This window comes from Entelurus aequoreus, linkage group LG08, assembly GCF_033978785.1.
Source record: "Entelurus aequoreus isolate RoL-2023_Sb linkage group LG08, RoL_Eaeq_v1.1, whole genome shotgun sequence".
Classification (NCBI taxonomy): domain Eukaryota; kingdom Metazoa; phylum Chordata; class Actinopteri; order Syngnathiformes; family Syngnathidae; genus Entelurus; species Entelurus aequoreus.
This window is the reverse complement of record NC_084738.1, coordinates 7,693,265-7,717,420: the sequence shown is the minus strand read 5'-3', so window position 1 is coordinate 7,717,420 and position 24,156 is coordinate 7,693,265. Positions and strand designations below refer to the sequence as shown.

The following is a 24,156-nucleotide window of genomic DNA, read 5'->3' as shown; positions in this document are numbered from 1 at the left end:
TGCATAATAAAGAAGGAAAAAAACATATATAAGTCGCACTGGAGTATAAGTCGCATTTTTGGGGGAAATTTATTTGATAAAACCCAACACCAAGAATAGACATTTGAAAGGCAATTTAAAATAAATAAAGAATAGTGAACAACATGCTGAATAAGTGTACGTTATATGACGCATAAATAACCAACTGAGAACGTGCCTGGTATGTTAATGTAACATATTATGGTAAGAGTCATTCAAATAACTATAACATATAGAACATGCTATATGTTTACCAAACAATCTGTCACTCCTAATCGCTAAATCCCATGAAATCTTATACGTCTAGTCTCTTACGTGAATGAGCTAAATAATATTATTTGATATTTTATGGTAATGTGTTAATCATTTCACACATAAGTCGCTCCTGAGTATAAGTCGCACCCCCGGCCAAACTATGAAAAAAACTGCGACTTATAGTCCGAAAAATACGGTAAGTAACGTGCAAATGTGTGTATTACATTGAATTATATTGCTTTTTACGAAAACCCATGGCTCATACTGTACATATTCTCCCATCTCATATGTTTGCCCCTATATTAGTGGCTTATAGTTAGTATACAGTTAGCTATTAGGAAAAACAACAGAGTCATTATTGAACAGAATAAGTCCCCAGTCCTATCATTCGACATACTAAGCTCAGCTCAGTGGCCTTGTGGATAGAGTGTCCACCTTGATATCGGTAGATCGTGAGCTCAAACGCCAGCCGAGTCATACCAAAGACTATAAAAATTGGACCCATTACCTCCCTGCTTGGCACTCAGCATCAAGGGTTGGAATTGGGGGTTAAATCACCAAATGATTCCCGAGCGCGGTCAACGCTGCTGCTCACTGCTCCCCTCATCTCCCAGGGGGTGAACAAGGGGATGGGTCAAATGCAGAGGACAAATTTCACCACACCTAGTGTGTGTGTGTGTGTGTGTGACAATCGTTGGGACTTTAACTTAACATATGGAAAGCAAATATCATTTGTTTTTAAGAAATACAATTTGGTGAAAGTCTGTTTACTAGTGAGGGCCTGGTTCTAGTTTGCCTCCATTTTTTTGTTTTGACATCGCCGGCCAAAACGTTATCATAACCAGCCATTAGAGAACATTTCACCTAAATGTTGCATTCTTAAATGAGACATACCTTAATCTCCGGGCCATAGATCGCACCTAAAAATATAACCTGCACCTACCTAAATTTTGGATAAATTTCATTTGTACATATGTTTGCCACAGAAGTCTAAAAGCTACAGGTATAAACATTTAAACATGATATATTTACACAGGCGATTGCGTTCATTCACAAATGTAACAAAAGACGGTGCGTGTAACACGGCATACAGTCATCTACAGGAGAAGTCCTTCTTGAACTTGTCTTGTTCAGCACATGGTGCTCCGACCTTTCGGGACTAGTTAGTGGCGGTGGATTTCCGATCCGTGCGGCGTCTGTTTCCTTTTTCAATGGCTGTGTCGATCGTCCTCTGCTTTGGGGCAGCGTTGTGCGTATTTTGTCGTGTCTTTTTCATGACGGGGATGAGTCCATCTCGCGCTAAATGGCGGGACAATTGTGTGAGTGTGTTTGATTTAATGTGAACAATTTCTCACTGCGAATGTGACGCATTGGGAAATTTCATTGGTTTGATATCCATCCATTTTCTACCGCTTGTCCCTTTCGGGGTGGCGGGGGGTGCTGGAGCTTATCTCAGCTGCATTCGGGCGGGAGGTATGATGGGCCTAAATTTATTGCCGGCATTTGAAGCTTTTGACCTAGATATCCATTAATTAGCCACAGCTTTTTAAAAGCGCAGGGTTCAAAGCTTGGGGAAAAAGTAGCGGAAATGATGGTACTGTTCTATGCCATTTTTTTCACCGATTGAAATAGCAGCCACTGTATGTGTAGCTGTGCAACCAACCACACTGCAGCTGTGCTTCGTTTCTGGTCCTAATAGTGGTTTTGATAGGCAATTTAGAGCAGGGTGTCAAACGTACGGCCCGAGGGCCGGATCAGGTTCACGAACAGGTTTTATTCGGCCCGCGGGATCAGTTTGATAAGTATAAAAATTAACCTGAAATGTTTGAATGAAAGAAACAGCTGTTCTAAATGTGTCCACTGGATGTCACAATAGCAATTCTTTATATCTTTGTAGATGATGCTTCATATGTACAAAATAAACCACATGATGTTAGTACATCAGTCGAGGAAAATGATCAAACTACATAAATAACATCCTGTAATTTGATTTTGATATAATTTTTTTATCTTGGTTGATTGAAAATTAACACCAATGAGTTGACTGATGAACATTATTACATAATTTATTTAGAAAATATGAATAACGACAAATAATTGATTAACCGCAACATGTACGTGTAAAAGAAACCAACAACATTATGATTTGTACAATTTCAGAATGTGCTTGTTCTATTTTTAAACAAAGAACATCTGACGTTGTCTTTATTTTTAAGTTATCGTGCCGTGATTTTACCAGTCCGGCCCACTTGGGAGTAGATTTTTCTCCATGTGGCCCGTGATCTAAAATGAGTTTGACACCCCTGATTTAGAGACTCCAATTGACTTTTAACGAGCATGTTTTTAGGAAGTCTGATGAAGCCAGCGTAGTCAGAGAAAATATACACACAAAGGATCACACAGGCACATTAGAACTACACACCCGCCATTGCGGTTTGAAAATTAAAATGCAAGCTGTTTCATTATTGAGTATGATAAGCCATATTAATGATAATAATAATAATAATAAACAGTTGTAAATTACTGTTACAATGATCAAAATATGTGTATAGAAATACAAGTGAATGTCGTCTTTTAATAATGTGTCATTAATGTGATAATTGTTTGTTCTTTTTTCTCCTTTTCCAGTCCCATGCTTAGAATGTCATTCATTACTTTCTCATCCAGAGCATCTACCATCCTCAAGCTTACTGAGAACAGGTAAGCGATAGAAGTCCTTTGACTAATAATCTCATTAGGCACAAATGACTACAGAAATGGATGACACTGCAGCGCCGTTTGCTCTCACGCGAGAGGAAGCAATCGTCAGCAAACTGAATTCAAAGCATGGCACCAGAGTGAAAGCAGATGTTCCCCGCTCAAACTGACACCCAGCTGAAAATGAACCCATGTGACTACGTTACTGTTACTGCATGAAGCAGTTTGGCTTTTTATAGACTTGATAAAAAAAACAACTTAATTGGATACAGGCTTTGCATGCGTATGCGTGAAATTATCATTGCAATCATCTTTGCAGGGTGGACATCAAAAAGGGGCTGAATGCGCTTAAAAGGGAGATTCCAGGTGGAGACACGTTCATGCATCTTGGACTATATAGGGTAGGCTACTGCCGTTTTTATTTATGTACAAGACAATATGTAGGTTATTGATGCACAGTCATTTTAATTTGGAATTTTCATCTTTTTTTTATCCTGATTTATGCTGTATGTACACTAAAATCCCAAGATGAATATGGCATCCATGCCCATGATGAGTGTGTAAACTCCTGACCACAATTGTTGGTTACTCACCCACACTAGTTTTTAGAATGACAACAACAAAAACACTGTAAGGAGTATCAGAGAAGCTTGTTTACACACACTATTTATGCAATTCAAACACAACTCTGCATTGCATATAAAACAGCACATGATTGCACAACGTGGTTGTTTTTGGCACTTTCTTACCAACACTGTCTTGTTTTTAAAGGCAAATGAGCAGATTTACCAGGAGAACTTTGGTAAGCACATAATGATTTATTAATACAGTTTTTTCCATTTGCTTACACACAATCTTACTAACTGTGTGTCTTTTTTCAAAAGGATTTACACACTTTTCCAAACACAACATTCAATTTTATTAATTCCTAGATTATTCGCAAAATGACACACTTCGATCAAAACATATGCCCATTCATTAAAATAAAGCAAGCATTTGTAAAAATGCAGTTTTATTGTAATCTCACTCACACAGACTTCAAATGATAAGACACTATTGGAGTGCGTTACCCAGAACAGTGATATTGTAAAAACCCCTTTTTTACTATAAGAAATCACATGTTTCGGGCATTTTGCCCGACCTTTTTAGCATATGTTAATTACTGTAACTTGACAAAATATATTGGCAAATCCATAGCACTCGTCATTGTTTACTTTGAAGTGGGCCTATACGTAAGGACCTAAAGAGAAAGAAAAATATCCTGTAATCTTTTCAAGAAGTGCTCAACAATGATGCTGCAAACTGAAAATATGGATTTTTACCACAGTCAGGTAAAGTAACATATCACAGTTGTCAACAATGACATGCAGTACAAATTAAAATCTGAAAAAATAAAAAAATCTGGAGATAAATAAAAATGACAGCAAAAAGTATAGGCTACATGTGCAGACTTAGGCAACAGCAACTCTATGAAAGAACATACTTAAAAACCTCAGTTACTGATTCTAATCATCACTTGCCCGTCTAGCTGGATCAGGCCATGGTATCTCATCCACATCACATGTGCAAGATGGGAAGGTGTGTGTGAAGCATTGTGTGTATTATTTCGCAAAAACTGTGAAGCATAGTCTATGCCTAATATTAGGCAAATCTGCACAGTGGTTTTGTTTACTGTGTGTAGACTTTTGTTAACTGTGTGAACATTTTAAATTTAGTGTGTAAGCAATTGGAAAAAACTGTTAAAGGATGTCTCACAAATGTTATGCAGCTGTTGGCTTAATTGATGATAAATGTATTTATAGTAACAGAACTGGCAAGAGCTGCTAAACAGAGAAATAGCAAATGAAATGTTTCTGCTAGCACAGTCAAATGTTTTGGGGTTCCATTGACTTTGGTTGAGACTATAGCATCACTTGTTTGTATTTCCCAGGCAAGGCCAGCGTGATTATAGCACTTACAGACGGAGAGCTGCAGGAAGATCAACTTATCACTGCGCAGCAACAGGTACTGTAGCAACCACACCATAAAGTTGTGCCTGAGGCACATTGCTACGGTTTTTACACGTTGCACTTTCTGGAGGCAGGGAACACCCAGCGTTTGGTTTCATGGTTTTCTGGAAATAATCCTGACACAGATTGTTTTCCAACAGGCCGAGCGAGCCAGGTCTCTCGGAGCTATTGTGTACTGTGTTGGCGTCAAAGACTTCAATGAGACACAGGTATACTAATGCGCAAGAGAACACAGATCTAATACTCTAGATGACAAAGTTCAACATGGAGCACGGAAAACGGATTAAAACTGAGTTGTTTTGGCCATTTGTTTACACAACAACAGAGTTTTGTAGCCTGAAAAAACAAACATTTAAATGAACTATTTTGTTTCCCAGGAAAATTAGTTGGCTTATAGAACATTTTCCCAGCAAAGTTTGCAGAGAATAAATAAGTGAAAATGTAAAACCCAAACAATACACGCAGCTACAAAATAACATTGACAACCACCGGCATGGCATGTGCCAACTTGTCCAAAATTCAGAAATTCATTTAAAATGTCACCCAAATTCCGATTCCATTCACTGGAATTTGAAGTTGGCAAACAGGAGCTAAAAATGCAATTTCAATTCGATATATACGCCCCGCGACCCCGAAAGGGACAAGCATAATATTGAACTCCATGAAATTTCGAACAACTCTTTGTACTTAGTGTTGTCATGCTAGGTGCTTACATGCTAGCAGTTTGCAGGATAACAGTCAGCATGTTAACATTTTTAGACAATATTGTATGAATAAAACAAAGAGCACTGGATATTGTTACTTGGCGCTATATTGCTAGTATGCTAACTGTTGGCATTTTACCATTTTAGTCAATTTTGAAAGTATAAAACTAAGTGCATGGATATTGTTCATTTGTGCTAGCATGCTAAATGTTGACAGAGGTATAAAAACTAATTTTGCACAATGTAAAATGATAAATGGTCTGTATTTATATAGCGCGTTATGATGCACGCACCATTTTATTTCAGTGGAAATGGAAATTATTTTAACAGCCTTTGTAAAACTTTTCAAAATCTTAACAGCAAATGTAATACTTTCCCCTGTTTTCCAAGTAGGGAACGAACATTAAGTTGGTTAGCAATGCAAAAAAGTGCTGAGATAAAAAGACTAGATTTCAGGGGTTAAAATACTAAAAACTAGTAAAATTAATTAGTTGCATGAACAGATAATTTTACTCGATAAGACATCCTAAATTAATATTTGTATATCGAGAATTTAGCAAGACTTTTATTATTTTTTTATTTGAATTATTATTAAGCATATTCGAGATGTTGCAGAATCTTTAAACAAGATATTTTACGTTGGGAAAAACCATTGGTATCTTATTTGAAAAGTTATTTCTCAATTCTAATAGTTTTTAAATAGAATAGAAAAAAATAACTGTAACTATAACCTATTTAATTATTCATGCTAAAATTAAGATTAGTCGCTGACTAAAATAAGTAAATAGCTCTTAAAACTAGGGACATTTCTATAAATAACATTTTAAATCTTGGCATGTGGCAAATCATTTGCAGTATATCTTCTCATTATGATATATACATTATCTACTAAACATGTAAGGAAATATATAAAACTGTGATGTTCTGTAAAACATAGAAAGGTTAGGTGTGATACTGCTAACAAACTGTGCTGCAAACATACTGTAACCTATTTTGCTCATATTTGGAACATTTAAAGTACATAAGTCTGGTTTGACTCTTGGAACCGACAAAGGGAATCTGGAGTGATGTCCAACATTGTGTTGACCTCATTTTACCGAACTGTTATTGAAAGATTTTCTGTAAACAATGCATTATTTCTTCCTCCTTTGTACTCACAGCCAATGTCTCTCCCCTTATGTCTATAGCTGGCGACTATTGCAGACACCATTGAACATGTGTTTCCTGTTATGGGCGGCTTCCACGCCCTTAGGGGTGTTATTGATTCGGTAAATAAAGTCTTCTCTGTGCAAGAAAAGCATGTGTAGAATTATTATATTCACAGTGAACTGCTTCCGACATGATGTTAATGATATGCTTATTGATTGAAATTATGGAATGCCAATGAAATAACCATGCACATTTTACATACTGTGTATTTTTCTCCCTTTTTCCCCTTCCTTCAGATCATCAAGAAATCTTGCATTGAGATTTTGGCAGCGGAGCCCTCCAGTGTGTGTGCAGGAGGTGGGGGCTGCTACACACATACACACACACACACACACACACACACACACACACAGTTAATGCTATTACAGGATACTTGGCTTCCTAATGACAAACCCAGACTGAAAACCAATACGTAAATGGACATCCAGGTTACAAGTAACTGCTATATAGTACCAGACAACCTTCTTTTGTATCCTGCCAAGATATATTGACTGTCATGACATGAAAATATGACTAGAACAACTATACTGTAAGTATAGTTTTCAGTCGAGCACTTTCAGTTTCAATTTGGCCTGTTCCTTATTGATTAAAACCTGGAAATTTTACATTTGTTTGCCAATATGCTGAGTGATCCCAGACTCATTTTACTTACCTGAAGACACAAACTACACCATACACCTGAGGGTCAGCTACATCTGCTGCAACCTTTAGAGTTGAACATGATCAACCCAGTATCGAATGACATTTGTCTTGTGAAAATGTGTCTCTTGGCATGTAACCAGAATCTTTCCAAGTGGTGGTGAGGGGCAACGGGTTCCTCCACGCCAGGAACATCGACCAAGTGCTCTGCAGCTTTAAAATCAACGACACCATTACAATCAGTAAGTAGACTGTACTCCTAAATGACACATGTTGCAAAATTATATTTTACTTCATGTGCCTTTTAGATGAGAAGCCTGCCGGTGTAGAGAATACGTTCTTGCTGTGTCCAGCTCCTGTCATTGATGAAGTCGGGAAGTAAGTTTTTTTTTGTAATGAATCTTAAAAAGGAGCTATGCAAATACATCATATTATTTTCCCTGTAAAATATAAGCATCTCTGCAAATGCATGTACAGCTTTTATCCATTTGTTCTGCCATGATTTACAATAAAGCTAAACTAGTAAATCAAGACTTGAAATTTAAATATTTATGGATAGATTTCATAATTTACCATTATTTCATGCACATCCCATTCATGCATTGAATGTTATCCACGACATGATTTTGCCTGTCATGAAACAAGCTGGAAAATGTGTATTTCCTTTCTCTGTCATGTTGTAATGCGTCCTTCTGACCACGAACTACGATGCCAAGTGCTATAGATTTAAAATAGTAACTCTATATTGGATTTTTGTATTGCAAGTTATACCGGTATTAATGTGGATGATATGCTATGATACGGCCCTAGTGAAAAAGTATATCATCACTGTCACGCTTCAAATAAAACATACCAATTGTATATAAAAAAATAATTTAAAAACAAACCAATTGTTCATGTTCATGAGCCAATCAACATATTTTGTACGTTTGTGAATATCACAACCTTTCAGTCTTTTCAATACATTTGATACATTGAATGATGTAGAACAAAGAAAAATACAACTAAAGAATCAACAGAAGAAAATTCATACACAGTTTTAATCATAATTTGCATTTTTTTTTAACTTTTTAACTTTTTATCTTCTAATTCTCCTACAGTGTCCATTGTAATAAATTATGCAAATAAGGGAATTATGTCATCAATCCACTTCAAGCAAAGTTTATGACAGTCTATTGCTACTTTCCTTACTGAAGAGTTGGCAACACTGGAAGATGAAGAGAGATCATGAGAGATTGAGGACGGTGAGGATGGAAATGTAGACGAGATACAAATTGAGAACACAGATGCTAATTTCTGGTTCATTAAGACGAGCATTAGGAGGCCACAGTGCAGGGAGAGCTGTTGGCGGTGAGGACATCAGTCTTAAAAATAAATCAACATTAAAACAGGCCAAATCGATGTTTGAAAAGGCCAAGTTTTTTTTCAAATCTATCAAGCCACTAAAGTCTCACTCGTGTCAGTTGTAAAACTTGGCAGCCCTGCTCAAACAACACCAAGAAATGTTTCGTAAAGTGTAGCTGGAACCACAGTACAGCAGGAAGTAAGCAGCTACTATCATAAAATTAACAAGTAGACTAATAAGAGTTTAGAGCAGTGGTTCTTAACCTTGTTGGAGGTACCGAACCCCACCAGTTTCATATGCGCATTCACCGAACCCTTCTTTAGTGAAAAATAAAATGTTGGTTTTTTTCAAATTCAAGACAAAGTTACATGTTTTTGGTCACACTTTAGTATGGGGAACATATTCTAAGTAACAAAGACTTAATTTAGAGTTATTTGGTTAGGGTTAGGGTTAGAGGGTTAGAGTTATAATAAGGCCATGCCGAATAAGGCATTAATAAGTACTTAATAATGACTAGTTAAGAGCCAATATGTTACTAATTTGCATGTTAATAATCAAGTAATTAATGGTGAATATGTTCCCCATACTAAAGTGTTAACATGTTTTTTTACTGGTGCACAAAATGAACCGTGCATGAACATCACCTTGTTCAAACAACAAAACCAACACAGTGCATAAACTCACAACAAATTACACACCTGCAAATCAGTGGAACTTCTGCTGTTGCCGTATCCGTAATATGCCGATAGGGAAAAGTTTTTATCTACACGATGAGTCGTGTGTGTCTTGACCTCCACCGAACCACTGAGCCCGACTCACCGAACCCCTAGGGTTCGATCGAACCCAGGTTAAGAACCACTGGTTTAGAGAGAGGATAATATAACAGTACAGGACATGTGAGGTGATCCAAATCGATCCATAAATTGGTGGTGTCAATATCAAGGGTCGTTTCAGTATATGATTAATATTTAAGTAATTAGGTTGACATTTTTATTTCATAAAAATTTTTTTAAAAAAACGGTCTGTTTTTATATGTTTACACAGTCAGGGATTAATTCCCTGTATACAGGAGGACTTCAAGGGCAAAAACCAAAGGATTTAAAGGAGTAGAAGATTAGGTTTAGCTTTTGTTTAAAGTTAAGTAAAGTCCCAACGATAGTCGCACACACACTAGGTGTAGTGAAATTATCCTCTGAATTTGACCCATCCCCATGTTCACCCCCTGGGAGAGTGAATCCATCCATTTTCTACCGCTTGTCCCTTTATTTTGGTGATTTAACCCCCAATTCCAACCCTTGATGCTGAGTACCAAGCAGGGAGGCAATGTGTCCCATTTTTATAGTCTTTGGTATGACTCGGCCGGGGTTTGAACTCACGACCTTCCAGTCTCAGGTCGGACATTCTAATCACAAGGCCACTGAGCAGGTCCTTAATTGTGTACTATTTACTTTGTTTTGCTCAAAAAATATATGTGATAGAAAAGTATAAGGATTTAGTTTAATTATTGTGTTGATATTGTTAAACTGGCATTACATTCACAATTGATTTATATATTTTTTTACAGTTAATAAATGTGATCGGTATCTGTATTGGATGATCAGTAACCAAAACTCTGGTCGGTATCAAAACCCTGATCGAAACATTATTTTTTGCAAAGGCAATAATGTGACATCTCAACAACCTGGAGTCATGACGTACACTCTAAAGCTTTTATTATTGATGCATTGGCAGAGAGGTCGTTAAAACTTCTGTTTCCCTGCCTTGAACTCACAGAAGAGAGCTTCTCATCTGAAATTCTCTGTAACTTTCCATCACTTCATGCATCAACACCTAACCATCTGACACTCAAATCATCTCGCTCTCCACCCACTTTACTTTTGGTGCTACTGTGGCTTCGCAGCCCACAAACCCTCTATGTCTGTCTGCATGCATGTCCCTTTTTTGTTTTTGCATTTGTCTGTGTCAGCTCCCAGCTTTTCCCATCTAGTTGACCTGATCAAAGCTGCGTAACAGCAAGCAAGGTCTTCCAAATGTGCGGCACATGTGTGTGCTTGTACATGTCTTGCCTCTCAACTTTTCAGCACACATTAGAAATGATTTTACAACAGAGAAATCGAGGCCATAATCGAGTCGATTTCACACTATTTTATGCCATTTCACAGCATTTAGACTAAAATAACTGCGCATGATCTTTTTGCAAATATTTTTGCACATATACCTGTACAGTCAACGAATGCTTCCTTTAAAAAAAAAACTATAGGCTGACTCCACCATTACTTAGACTTTTTGTCACATACTTTGTGTTTGAAGTGTTACAAATAGCCAAAATCGTAAAATATGCTGAACTCCCTAAGAGCCAACCTCCACTGCATAGACATTTAAGTTTTGCACAACAGCTTTGACATATTTTTGACCAAAATCTATAACTCTGACAGAAGAACTTAACCAAAGACAAGTATTTACTGCAGTTTTAAGGATTATAGACAAAAAACACCTGTATACTGTACGATTGGATGCTATATTGTATGATTGTGTTCAATTGGTGATACATTTTCAAGTGAAACTAATTGTACGACAAAGCACAACTGTAGAAAACGTATTTACTTCAAAACTACAAAGACTTCAAAGAAGAAAACAAAAAATGAAAATAAAATGATTAAATGCAGTAAGTCCAAAACCCAAAAACCATGTGAACAAATCATATTATGAATTGCAACATGCCAAAACGGACAACATTTACCATGTACTAGGAATGTAAGGATATGAAAATGTAATATCACGGTTATTGTCACCAAAATTAGCCCGATTACCATTATTATCACGGCATTGTTGAATTTGCTTAAAAAGTAGTAATACAAACACTGAAATCTAATCTTAAAGATGTAAATGTGTTAATTTTAGCATTTAAGATAGCTAACAATTAGCATGCTAATTTCTGCCACAAGTATTGGGCAGGGTTTTTTGAAATTGCGGTCTTAAATCATAGCTTGGCGAAAATTGTTTTTGACACGGTAATGCTAACCGTGCTTTATTATATCGGTAATCGTTATATCCCTATTGTGTATAGGCTACACAAATAAATATTATTCTTGGTCAATACATGTCAACATTGGAATATGGAAGGAAATTGTATCACCTTATCCTGAAAGCAAATGTGTATATTTTCTTAGACTTTCTTTCTCATTTCACATTGAAACTATTCATTTCTCAAAAGAATGTAAAAACTTAAATCCGTTGTGTCTAATATCATCACCAGTCCTCCTCCGTGAACCAGGAAGTAGCCACTAGCTCATTATTAGAGGAACAAACAAGGATAACAATCATACAGATCCCCGATTTCAGGACCTTTGTCTTACTTATTTGAGGTTTGTGTCACAATAGAATAGTTCCAAAAATTGTACATTCCCTTTGTCTTACAACGACTTTTGTGAACCAGACCGTGGCCTGCTAGCATATTGCTTCTGAATCAAATTAAAATAGCGCTTGCCTATTTTTCCAGTTCTGTCTGACAAAAAAAGATATTGTTCCATTGTCTAACGCGGTCTCTGTATACCAAGAGGGAGCAGGTTGTCATACCAACGAACAAACAAGGATTTCCCTTTACAGAGTGCCGTTCTAATTTGTCTGTCAGTTAACATACTCGGTCTATTTCTTGCTTATTGCAGTCAGTTTATGACAGGGAAATTCAACTAAATTGTTTTGGGGACCACATTGACATGCACCTGGGGATAGGTTGATTGGCAACACTAAATTGGCCCTAGTGTGTGAATGTGAGTGTGAATGTTGTCTGCCTATCTGTGTTGGCCCTGCAATGAGGTGGCGACTTGTCCAGGGTGTACCCCGCTTTCCGCACGAATGCAGCTGAGATAGGCTCCAGCACCCCCCGCGACCCCCTAAGGGACAAGCTGTAGAAAATGGATTGATGGATGGATTTCCAGAAAGCTAAGGACCGGAGGGGCGGACTTCTCCCTTTACTATTATTCTTATTTTGTATATTCCAGAGAACCAACGCACTCTATAGTAGACATTTGATTTTGGTCTGTGTATTTGGTCAGAGTTAAGGCTGGTATATACTCTCGCGTCGTGTAGCTTGCATCCCCTCCGACGGCTTCGTGTTTGATTTGTAGTTCTTCCTTGAGGGGTGGCCCCAAACTTCTAATTCTCTTCCAAAACACTAAGGGGCAGTGTCTCCAGAAGGAGAAACTGCAGACTAGATACTGTGTATTTCCTTCCTGAACCACAACATCAACAACTTTGTCTACACTGGAACTAATCATTCACAATAATCAGGTTACTTTAAATGGACGTTTTACTTATTAACTTTTGTGAAGATGGACTGTGCATCTTCTGAACGAGTCGCGGCAGAGGGCTTTATTATTTGCAACAATATTTGTCCGATATTCAACATGTAATTGTAAATAAACAAAACTGTTAAATAGCATGCTGGCGGTTATCTCCGTGGTCATGTTCAGAGTTCACAAATGTTTGTAAATATACCGTGCCTGAAAGATTATTGACGTAGAATGAGGAGTGTTGTGTGTGACAGAAAAAGACGCGTGAGCATGAGAAAGAATGTGTCGGAGTTGAACTTGTTAGCACAAGATTCATAATAAAAGTTAAGTGTCGTACTTTCACTTTGTGACTTCTTCTGGACGCAACAACAACACAATAAGCTGAAAACACCCACATTCAGTAATTATTTTCAGACCACACCGAGATATTAAGTACACAATATCAGTTTTCATGCAAATTTTTAATCACTGTTGTTTCATTTAATCCAATAATGTGTGCATTTCAAGCAAAAAGTCTGCTCGCCTGTGCTCAGGGACCCTCCCTGGCCAAAACTGACCAATCACAGCTCTGCATTCTGCGTCGCCGGCGATTCGAACCTAGGATTTTTGGGAAGTGCACGTAGGCTACACAGGAGACTACGCAGGGGGAGGGGGGACGACGGCGTCGCCTACGCGAGCCACGCGACGCGAGAGTATACACCAGGCTTTACAGGAGCGCTCTGCTGTTTTTAAGGACCCTCAGCCAAAAAGCAACTTAAGGATCATCTATACGACAGCACTCTATTGTTTTTAAGAATCACCTGAATAAATGTGAGTCTCTCGCAAGTTTTTTTAACCCGCAGTCCATCAGTTGAATAACCGAAATTATTAAAAAGAGAGGACCTAAAATGTGAGGAACACCACTAATATAACTAAAGTTTAACAAATGACTACTGACTTCATCTGTAGTAAACAAGCTACAGCAACAGCTTAGTTACATAAATCACATTAAGAAAAACATTTGTAACTGCCAAAAATGAATGTACTCAAAGGGGTGCATGAGAAACGCTTTAGTTAAGTAAATCCCAAGTTTGGACCCCAGTGTTCTATGTTTGCTAGAAAGGTTAAAATGTCAACGCATGGATCTGCCAATGTGTTTAAAGTGCTCCAAGTTCCTCTATACAACAGGAGCACTCTCGTGTTATTCGGTATTTGATGCAAAAATGTTTGTCTCCCAAAGTTTGAACTCAACTCGGGGGCTGGCATGCCGTCATTACCAGGCCAAATTTGGCAAAAAAAAAAATTCATCTGACATCACATGGACAATGATAAGACCTTCTGGAGGAAAGTTATGTGGTCAGATGAAACAAAAGTTGAGCTGTTTGGCCACAATACCCAGCAATGTGTTTGGAGGAGAAAAGGCGAGGCCTTTAATCCCAGGAACACCAGGCCTACCGTCAAGCATGGTGGTGCTAGTATTATGCTCTGGGCCTGTTTTGCTGCCAATGGAACTGGTGCTTTACATGGAGTAAATGGGAGAATGAAAAAGGAGGATTGCCTCCAAATTCCTCAGGACAACCTAAAATCATCAGCCTGGATGTTGGGTCTTGGGCGCAGTTGGGTGTTCCAACAGGACAATGACCCCAAACATACGTCAAAAGTGGTAAAGAAATGGCTAAATCAGGCTAGAATTAAGGTTATAGAATGGCCTTCCCAAAGTCCTGACTTTAACGCTTGGACAATGCTGAAGAAACAATTCCATGTCAGAAAACCAACAGAATTAGCTGAACTGCACCAATTTTGTCAAGAGAAGTGGTCAAAAATTCAACCAGAAGCTTGTGGATGGCTACCAAAAGTGCCTTATTGCAGTGAAACTTGCCAAGGGACATGTAACCAAATATTAACATTGCTGTGTGTATACTTTTGACCCAGCAGATTTGGTCACATTTTCAGTAGACCCATAATAAATTCATAAAAGAACCAAACTTCATGAATGTTTTTTGTAACCAACAAGTATGTACTCCAATCACAAAAAATAAGAGTTGAAGAAATTATTGGAAACTCAAGACAGCCATGACATTATGTCCTTCACAACTGTTTGTAAACTTTTGACCACGACTGTATATATCAATTTTCAATGATGTGCATCTAATTATATTTGGACTTTTTGTTAGCAAAGATTTTTGATTTATTTTGCTTGGCTGTCAATGACGTAAACATACTGATGTTCATTAACTTCACCCACCGACAGACTCAACCCCCTTTTTAAAGCCAGACAGTTTTTTAAGTGTCAAGGTTAAGACAGGTTTATCAGTCATGAGCTCCGCTTTCCATCTTCCAGACCTCTTTTTTTACATTCACCTAGTCCTCAACCGAGGGATTTGGACTGCGATTGGTCCTCAAGGGTGCCTTTCAGGCACATGTTGTTAGAAATCCACTGCAAATAGGTCACCTTAGGTTACTAGGATTTCATAGAATTGTTTTTCCACCTTTGAAGAATGAAAGGATTTAGGCCATCAAGAGGGCTTAGTTGACTTGTAGATAAGAAAAAAAACAAGGAGCCTCGATAATCCTTAAAAAGTGGAAAGAAACTTAATCATCTTTATTTGTTTTTTATAAAAATTGTCTTGACGTTGACTATTTATTATCAGCGTGCTTTGGCAAAAGTATGAAAGCGCTTTAAACAGAAATTCATCTGCTATCTTCTGAAAATTGCCCCTACATTTTTTTCAGTTGGATTCATTTTCCTCTCTTTATTTGTATTGCAACACACAACTGAACATTCTCTATAGTAATCATTTGGTTGGACTGAACTTTTTCATAAATTGCTGAGTTTTAGCTTACTTTGTCAGTTACAGCCTTCGTAAAAAACCACCAGCGTCAGATGGCTCAATGACGTTATTTGCTACCAAGTGACTTCATTTCAAAATACATCAGACAAAATAAAATGCTTGGCGTGGACCCTCATGTTCTAATGCGCAAATTAAAGTCACTACTTTGTCCTTGTTGTTTTGTTTCAGGGTGATTTATCTTCAAGTGAGCATGAACGACGGTCTGTCTTTCATCAGCAGCAATGTGCACATCACCACCACAGAGTGTGTAAGTGGAAGCTTCTTTTTCTAATTCATTTGGAGGAATAATTTCGGATGTTTTTGATATCTTTTATTTGCAGCATACGGTTCAGAGTCATCTTTGTGTTAACCAAGGGATTCCGTTTAGCTTCATCTGACTTTTTTTTTCCAGCCCGAGACGTGAAGGCAGGATAGTAATGGTTGATATAATTACAAAGATTCCTGATAATTTTGAGGGAAATGAGTTTGAGAGAAGAAGCTGGAATAAATATTGCAATATTATCTCATTTTAACTAAGCCGTGTTTATAAGATATACAATTTTATAACGGTTACAGAGTGTTACAAATATTATGTTGGCAGAAAATGCTTTTCTTTCTCATTTCTTCTCATTGTTATTCTCTATTTAGTCCTTCCTCAGACAAAATATGTCTACTTTTTAATTCATAATAATGTAGCTAACAGTGTGTATACTATAACTTGTCAAATCACAACAGGTATTGTCGATCGATATATTGGAGGTGTGAGCACAGTAAACTCATATAAAAGTAAAATTATAGGTCAAATACAGTGTATTTAAATACTGTATGTTTGTATACTTGTTGGCTAAATTGTGTTTTGTTTTGTTTTTTTGCGTACCTACAAGGCCTACCCTCCCTATACACAGATCACACGCTGTGCTTATGGCCATGTGATGCGTGAAGTCCATATAAATGTCAATTAATGGGGTGCTTCATTTTAAGTCTTACCGCAAACATATTCCAAGCTGCCTCCTGCTCCATCACTGATAAGAATATAATGGAAAATTCCCCCTCCTCGTCCCACTGGCTACTGGGGCACACAGAGTAAGTGCTTGTCTTGAAAGGCAGTGGTACTGGGTTTAAATCCTGTGTACAGCATAGCATGGTTTGGTGTAAACCCAAGATGCAGAGACGGCAGGCGGAATGCTGGAAAATAAGTATATGTATATATAATGACTAAAAATTCAAAGCTATTGTAGCGAGGAAGTGCACAACACTGAACAGGACAATGATCCAGAGGATAAGGCTAGTATATCAGAATCAGATTTAGAATTTAGAAATACTTTATTAATCCCCAAAGGGAAATTAAAATTTTCAGCACAATGCCATTCAAGATCAGACAAACATTACAGGGAGACAGAACAGGATCGCTGACGGGTCTGCCAACTTCCGGCGCCCCTTACAAAAAAGGTGAGAAACAGGTAAACAATGAGGGGGGGTAAGGAAAAAGAAATTGGTCTAAGCCTGGGCCCCTGGAGAGGGGGTCCAGATTGAGGCCAAGGGGAAAAAACAACTCATATCCACAGCACACACCAAACATCAAACATCATATGTGTTGGCAACCAGGAATAGTTGTGTCCTGATTGCCAATCAGAGACAGGTAAAAGAGGCAGTGCTCAGGTCATAAACAAGTGTCATGGAGGGTCATGACATCCTGGTCAGAGTTGGGATAGGAAGGTTTATAAAAGTATGTTTTATAATGGTTCAAATTGTTATTTTGCAAAACAACAACAAAAAATATTAAACAATAAGTTTTAGTACTATGCATGCATCAAATCAAATTCAAGTTTGATTAACAAAGTATTTAAAAAAAATTAACACAGAGGGGCCCCAAATAAAATTCTGCTTAGGGCCCCATTTTATCCTGGGCATACCTGCATATATTATCAGTAAAAAAAAAAGTTAACTTTGCATTTATCATAATTATTGGTCATTACTGTGTTCTATTGTGTATTCATTTATTCCAAAACCAAATATTTTGGCTAAATATTGCAATTTATCAAGGTATAATTTGGGGTACCGACCATTGCTACTACATTGGACTGTGTGTGTGTGTGTGTGTGTGTGTGTGTGTGTGCGTGTGTGTGTGTGTGCGTGTGCGTGTTCGTGCGTGCGTGCGTGTTTGTGCACTATGTCCTTCATTCATCAAATTAAAGTGAATTTGCCACTGCCATGGCAACAATGAATCACCCGCTGTAGGAGGTCTATAACGGTGGAGGTCTATAACGCAGATAACAAGGTCATGGAATATACAAATTACCTGATGTGAAGGCAACAGAGTCATTTTGCACCATTACCTCATCCCTTTGCCAACTAATCAACTGTTTTCATGAAACTCACTGACTAATTTGAAGGCCTTCTAGGAAACTGTCATTAGATCTCGATGTCTGACTCTCAATGACGGACTTACCCCTGATTTCAGATAAATAGCCCGTGTCCTTTTGCCGCAAGATTCATAGGCTTAAGTCAAACCACATCTGATCCATATCTGCGGTCTGTAATGAGAACCATATTTAGCTTGTGGACATTCACCCCGAATATAGTGATGGATTCGTTTTGGAAGCCCGCCTTCGAGACTGTCATCGAGGAAAAAAGACTAAATGTTGAAAGACACAAATGACCTGTTATTTTTATGAAAGTTCGATTTTTGCTTCTTTCCGATTCCTGATTAATTGAAGTTTTATGCAACAGTAAAGCAAGCAGGACAAGTTAGTCATAGGTTCACAATTCTACCCTGTAGTCATTGTGTGGGATCCTACCTTTTAGGCGGGGGTCGGCAACCCGCGGCTCTAGAGCCGAATGCGTCTCTTTAGCGCCGGCGTAGTGGCTCTCTGTAGCTTTTTCAAAATTGTATGAAAAATGGAAAAAGACGAGGGGAAAAATATGACACAAGCCTCCCTAATTGTTAGAAATCACACTGTTTATATTAAAAATGCTTCAGTAATTAGAGACTATTTGGCAAGCACTGTTTTGTCCTACTAATTTTGGCGGTCCTTGAACACACCGTAGTTTATTTACATGTATAACTTTCTCCGACTTTCTAAGACATGTTTAATGCCTCGCCTTTTTTGTCTCATTTTGTCCACCAAACATTTTATGCTGTGCGTGAATGCACAAAGGTGAGCATTGTTGATGTTATTGACTTGTGTGGAGTGATAATCAGGCATATTTGGTCACAGCATGACTGCAAGCTAATCAATGCTAACATGCTATTTAGGCTGGCTGTATGTACATATTGCATCATTTTGCCTCGTTTGTAGGTATAATTGAGCTAATTAAATATCCTTTAATTCCTTTTAACTCAATTTATATTTGCATGTCTCCTGACACATTATCTGTATGTAATATTGGCTGCATTTCTGATAGCTGTTTGTGTGCAATGTTGTTCCACACCACAGCAAACATTACCCAGTTTGCAAAGATTGTAATAAATCCATTAGAAGAAGACAGTCTGCCGTTTCCTTTAACTTGGACACACATCTATAACTTTGGCATTTCTAAGCCAGTCATTTCCAGGAGTGATCTCACCCTCTGAGAAGCCTTCATTTTACCAATGATTTTGAATGATGTAAAAATGTGTAGAATAAATATTACATTTCAACATTTCTGTCAACAAAGATTTGCGTCAGCCTATGACACATAGTCATTTTGATGGTAGGCTAATATAGCTATTATAGACACTTACATCATGTGTTGTCTTCATTATAACACTTATACAAGGCTTTTAATTTTTTGCGGCTGCAGACAGATTTTATTTTTGTATTTTCGGTCCAATTTGGCTCTTTCAACATTTTGGGTTGCCGACCCCTGCTTTAAAGTTATGCTTTTGTACCCTTGACTCTTATGACTTGCAAACATACCTCCACCTTCTTGGTCTAACTCTAATAAGTCACAGCTTGGAGTCCAAACATTAGACCTCTGAGTAACTTTAATCATCATTGATAGTGTTGTGGTTTGTATTGATGTTTTATACACTGCCCTATGTCTTCACAGTTTGATGGCACTATTCTCCTCATCACCCTGCTGGTGTTGTTTCTCCTGTTAGCCTTGCTTCTCATGTGGTGGTTCTGGCCTCTCTGCTGCACAGTGGTAAGAACATTAAAAGGTTGTTCTAAAAATGTTCAAAACACCAAATCTTTGATTCTGTTGAATCCCGTTGTTTCTACCACTATGAACGTGTCATTTCTGGTGCTTTTTTCTAGGTGATCAAAGAACCTCCTCCTCCACCTCCTCCTGAGCCTGTAAGTTGGAAAACTCACTAAAAACAGAATACAGTATCACACCTAAGGCTTTCTACTTGCATAATGTGGATATAATGGGTCTTTTGCTCAGTAATAACAGTGTTTCTCATGCATGTAATTATTTATGGCGGCTCGCCACAGATACACTTGGACAGCCACAAATATATTTGTCACTACCTGTAAATAATTATTCATATTTATGGACTTTTCTGCCTTGTTGCTTATTCTGCACCCTTTAGCTTCGAATGTGAAGTACGTTTCATGTTACAATCGTCGCTTTCAATCGGTGCAGAAGAAGATATGTACGAATTTCCCGTATTTCATGTTTGCTGTTATTCGCTCATTGCAAACAAAAAACAACACAACCCAACACCACGGATAGATTATATACCGATGGAAAATGCTGAATAAATTAGGTATTATTGTACGATCTAACAAGAATCAAGATGAAGGAAATATTCAGCGTTTGTAGAAACAAAAAAAGGTACCTGTGATGAATTTTGTTTTTTGTTTTTCTTGTTACAATGTTGGATACACATAGTAAACAATGCCGACGCATCAAATCATGAAGTTCATGTATTTTGGGGTGAGCATGCATGCAGTTGTGGATGTATCTGTTTGCAGGGTTTAGCGGTCTGGCTATGTACTTGCACTGTATTTAGACATTAAAGAGGCCCTATTGTGCAAAATACATTTTAATTAACCTCTTGGAACCTGTTTCTGTCACAAAAATTTGAAATCAAACCATGGAGTCATGGCAGGGAGATATTTATAAACAATCTTGCCTTCTTCCAAATGAGCCGTTTGGAACTTGACACTTAAATGACGTATTTTGCTTTAGTAACGTCAGCGGGTATCTGTCCGCCATTTTTCTTCAGTTGTATTCCAAAGTTGAAGCCATTACAACTCTATCTGATGGTCTAACTTCTTGTTGTGGGGCAGACTGGCTCACACATGCATGCTAAAATCCTTCGCTGTTGCCATTTTCTATTAAAAAGTAGGGTACTTATAGCTGTCAGTAGACTCGATATGACAGCACTAAAACTACAACATGGCTGACAGGGTGTTGACGCAGTCAAAGGTGGTTTGGCCTGGAGGACGACTTTTGGACGTAAATAAGGCGCATTCTAATGAGGCAGTCAGAGAGAAGCTTGAAGATGATCCATAAAACTGCATTTATGCAAATGTTTGACCAAAGCACCACCATTACATGTTTTGTAGACTACAAGGAAGTGTTTTCAATGGAGAAAAACAAATCATAATACTGTACAAAGTGATTCAAAAAGAATACGCCAAAATTATCACTCAATATTTGATAAATGAAAAACAATAGAAAACCTAGCTTGAACACTAGGGCTGCAACAACTAATCGATTAAATCGATTAAAATTGATTATAAAAATGCGCAGAGGCTACTTTTATTTTTTTAAATTTTTTAATAAACCTTTATTTATAAACTGCAACATTTACAAACAGCTGAGAAACAAAAATCAAAATAAGTATGGTGCCAGTATGCTGTTTTTTTTTCAATAAAATACTGGAAAGGATAGAAATGTAGTTTGTCTCTTTTATCCAATTATTAATCGATTATTTGAAGTAATAATCGACAGATTAATCGATTATCAAATTAGTTGTTAGTTGCAGCCCTATTGAACACGTGTTGTACATAACTCCATCCATCCATCCATTTTCTACCGCTTATTCCCTTCGGGGTCGCGGGGGGCGCTGGAGCCTATCTCAGTTACAATCGGGCGGGAGGCGGGGTACACCCTGGACAAGTCGCCACCTCATCGCAGGGCCAACACAGATAGACAGACAACATTCACACACTAGGGCCAATTTAGTGTTGCCAATCAGCCTATCCCCAGGTGCATGTTTTTGGAGGTGGGAGGAAGCCGGAGTACCCGGAGGGAACCCACGCAGTCACGGGGAGAACATGCAAACTCCACACAGAAAGATCCCGAGGCCGGGATTGAACTCACGACTACTCAGGACCTTCGTATTGTGAGGCAGACGCACTAACCCCTCTGCCACCGTGCTGCCCCTGTACATAACTCTTGAGTATTTATTTCATGCATTACAAGTGTTCAATATGGCCACCACCGGCAACACGGACAACATCAAGACGATATGATAATTCCTCTCAAACGCGCCCCAGGATGTCGCGATCCACCGATTGCTGCTGTTATTCCATCTTTCATGTCATCGAGGTCTTCCAGGACTCTTTCCTTTACACAAGCTGCCAGTTTCTTTAAACTGTTCTGTTGAGGAGTCGCCATTTTGAGGGTAAATGACCACGTGGTCTTCCTACAATTGAACGGAGCCGAAAGGATTACATAACCACAACGGTGAAATTGTAGCACAATAAAACTTGGATAACTCCTGTGCGAAATGACCATTGATTCAGTCTATTACAATGGTTTAGAACTGAATAAATGTGTGAAGATTTTGGCGTATTCTTTTTGAATCACCATGTACAACCCCTTTAAGTCAAGCTTCAGGCCAAGAGGAAAGAAAACATTTTTTTGATAAAGTATTATTTTCATCTAATCATGGCACATGCATTATAACACTGACATGTGACATGCAGTGACATAAATGCTGCTAAAAACAGCTTTTTTTACGCACTCTCTGAATAATCAGCGAGTGTGCAGGCGTACATAATGTTGTGACCGGGTAAATCTACATGTTAATGTTGTCGACTGTGTCTGGAAAAAAAATAGCGTTGATGACTTCAAGATATATACATCTACATCCTGGTACAGTTCATGAAGATTGACATACTGCTTGCCAAACTGTACAGCAGGGAAGGGGTTCATACGGCCCCATTCCTGGATGGATCTCACGTAAGAGGAAGGTGGGGGGTTAATCACTTTGCAATGCAGTCTGCTGAAATTGATAGATAGCGGCAATCTACATAGCAACTGACGTTGTGGTCAACGTTGGAATTGCCACAAAACACATTTTAAGATATTCAACACTCTACTGCCATCTGGCGGATAAAGTGGATAGTGCATCCCTCAATTCGTCACGTTTCATGTGTCGGGTAAACCGTGACAAATGGGGCCATATGAATCCCCTTTTTACTGTACCAGAGTCACAAATTAAAATGTAAAAATACATTCTTTAAAATATAATGGATTCTTCCATGGCCAATGCACCACTTTTCTAAAAAGTATGTATAAAAATGCACATGTAATTGTATATGTTATACAAAAATGTATATCTACTTATCTTGTAGGAATCAGATGATGAAGATGGTCTGCCAAAGAAGAAGTGGCCCACTGTAGATGCTTCATATTATGGAGGAAGAGGAATCGGAGGCATTAAAAGAATGGAGGTGACAAGATGACAAATGCATGTTAACAGACTATATGAACATAGCCTGATAAAAAAATGTATGTGTTTAAAAAGGTGCGATGGGGCGGTAAGGGCTCCACTGAAGAAGGGGCAAAGTTGGAGAAACCGAAGAATGCCGTGGTGAAAATGCCAGAACAGGAATACGAACCCTTCGAGCCAAAACCCAAGAAATCTCCTAAAAAGGCGCCTCAGAACCGGAAGTGGTACACACCCATCCGGGTAAAGAATGCCTTCAGTGTCCACAACTCTGCTTCTCTTCATACTGTTAGGATAGCCTCAGGATAATCCCAGCACACTGAGCAATGTAGAAAAAGGCTCCAGTGTAGTCAGCAGTCAGTATCTGCACACGCCTTATGCTGGAAAGCGTATTTTTCTACAAGTAGCCATTTATTGACTTATTTTAAGTGTTTATGTATACAACTGCATGACCATGATATTCAACATACATTATATACATTCCACAAACAAAATAACAGCTTCCCTGGAGTTTACAAGTCTGCCATGTTACGGCTTTTTCCCCAGTGCATTTTTGAGCGCTT

At 38.1% G+C, this 24,156-nt stretch overlaps 1 protein-coding gene across 1 annotated transcript in view; it reads left to right on the top strand.

Moving 5' to 3' along the window:
* The window catches only part of LOC133654956 (anthrax toxin receptor 1-like), a 77,614-nt gene that overhangs the window by 33,978 nt on the left and 19,480 nt on the right, over positions 1-24,156 (top strand). Inside the window, exons 3-16 of the mRNA XM_062054831.1 lie at positions 2,902-2,973; positions 3,290-3,371; positions 3,742-3,772; positions 4,901-4,974; positions 5,120-5,188; positions 6,871-6,951; positions 7,129-7,189; positions 7,675-7,773; positions 7,840-7,909; positions 16,168-16,246; positions 20,011-20,106; positions 20,220-20,258; positions 23,499-23,597; positions 23,672-23,836. Of these exons, the coding sequence (XP_061910815.1) occupies positions 2,902-2,973; positions 3,290-3,371; positions 3,742-3,772; positions 4,901-4,974; positions 5,120-5,188; positions 6,871-6,951; positions 7,129-7,189; positions 7,675-7,773; positions 7,840-7,909; positions 16,168-16,246; positions 20,011-20,106; positions 20,220-20,258; positions 23,499-23,597; positions 23,672-23,836 (1,117 nt within the window). The remainder of the gene's footprint in view (positions 1-2,901; positions 2,974-3,289; positions 3,372-3,741; positions 3,773-4,900; positions 4,975-5,119; positions 5,189-6,870; positions 6,952-7,128; positions 7,190-7,674; positions 7,774-7,839; positions 7,910-16,167; positions 16,247-20,010; positions 20,107-20,219; positions 20,259-23,498; positions 23,598-23,671; positions 23,837-24,156) is intronic.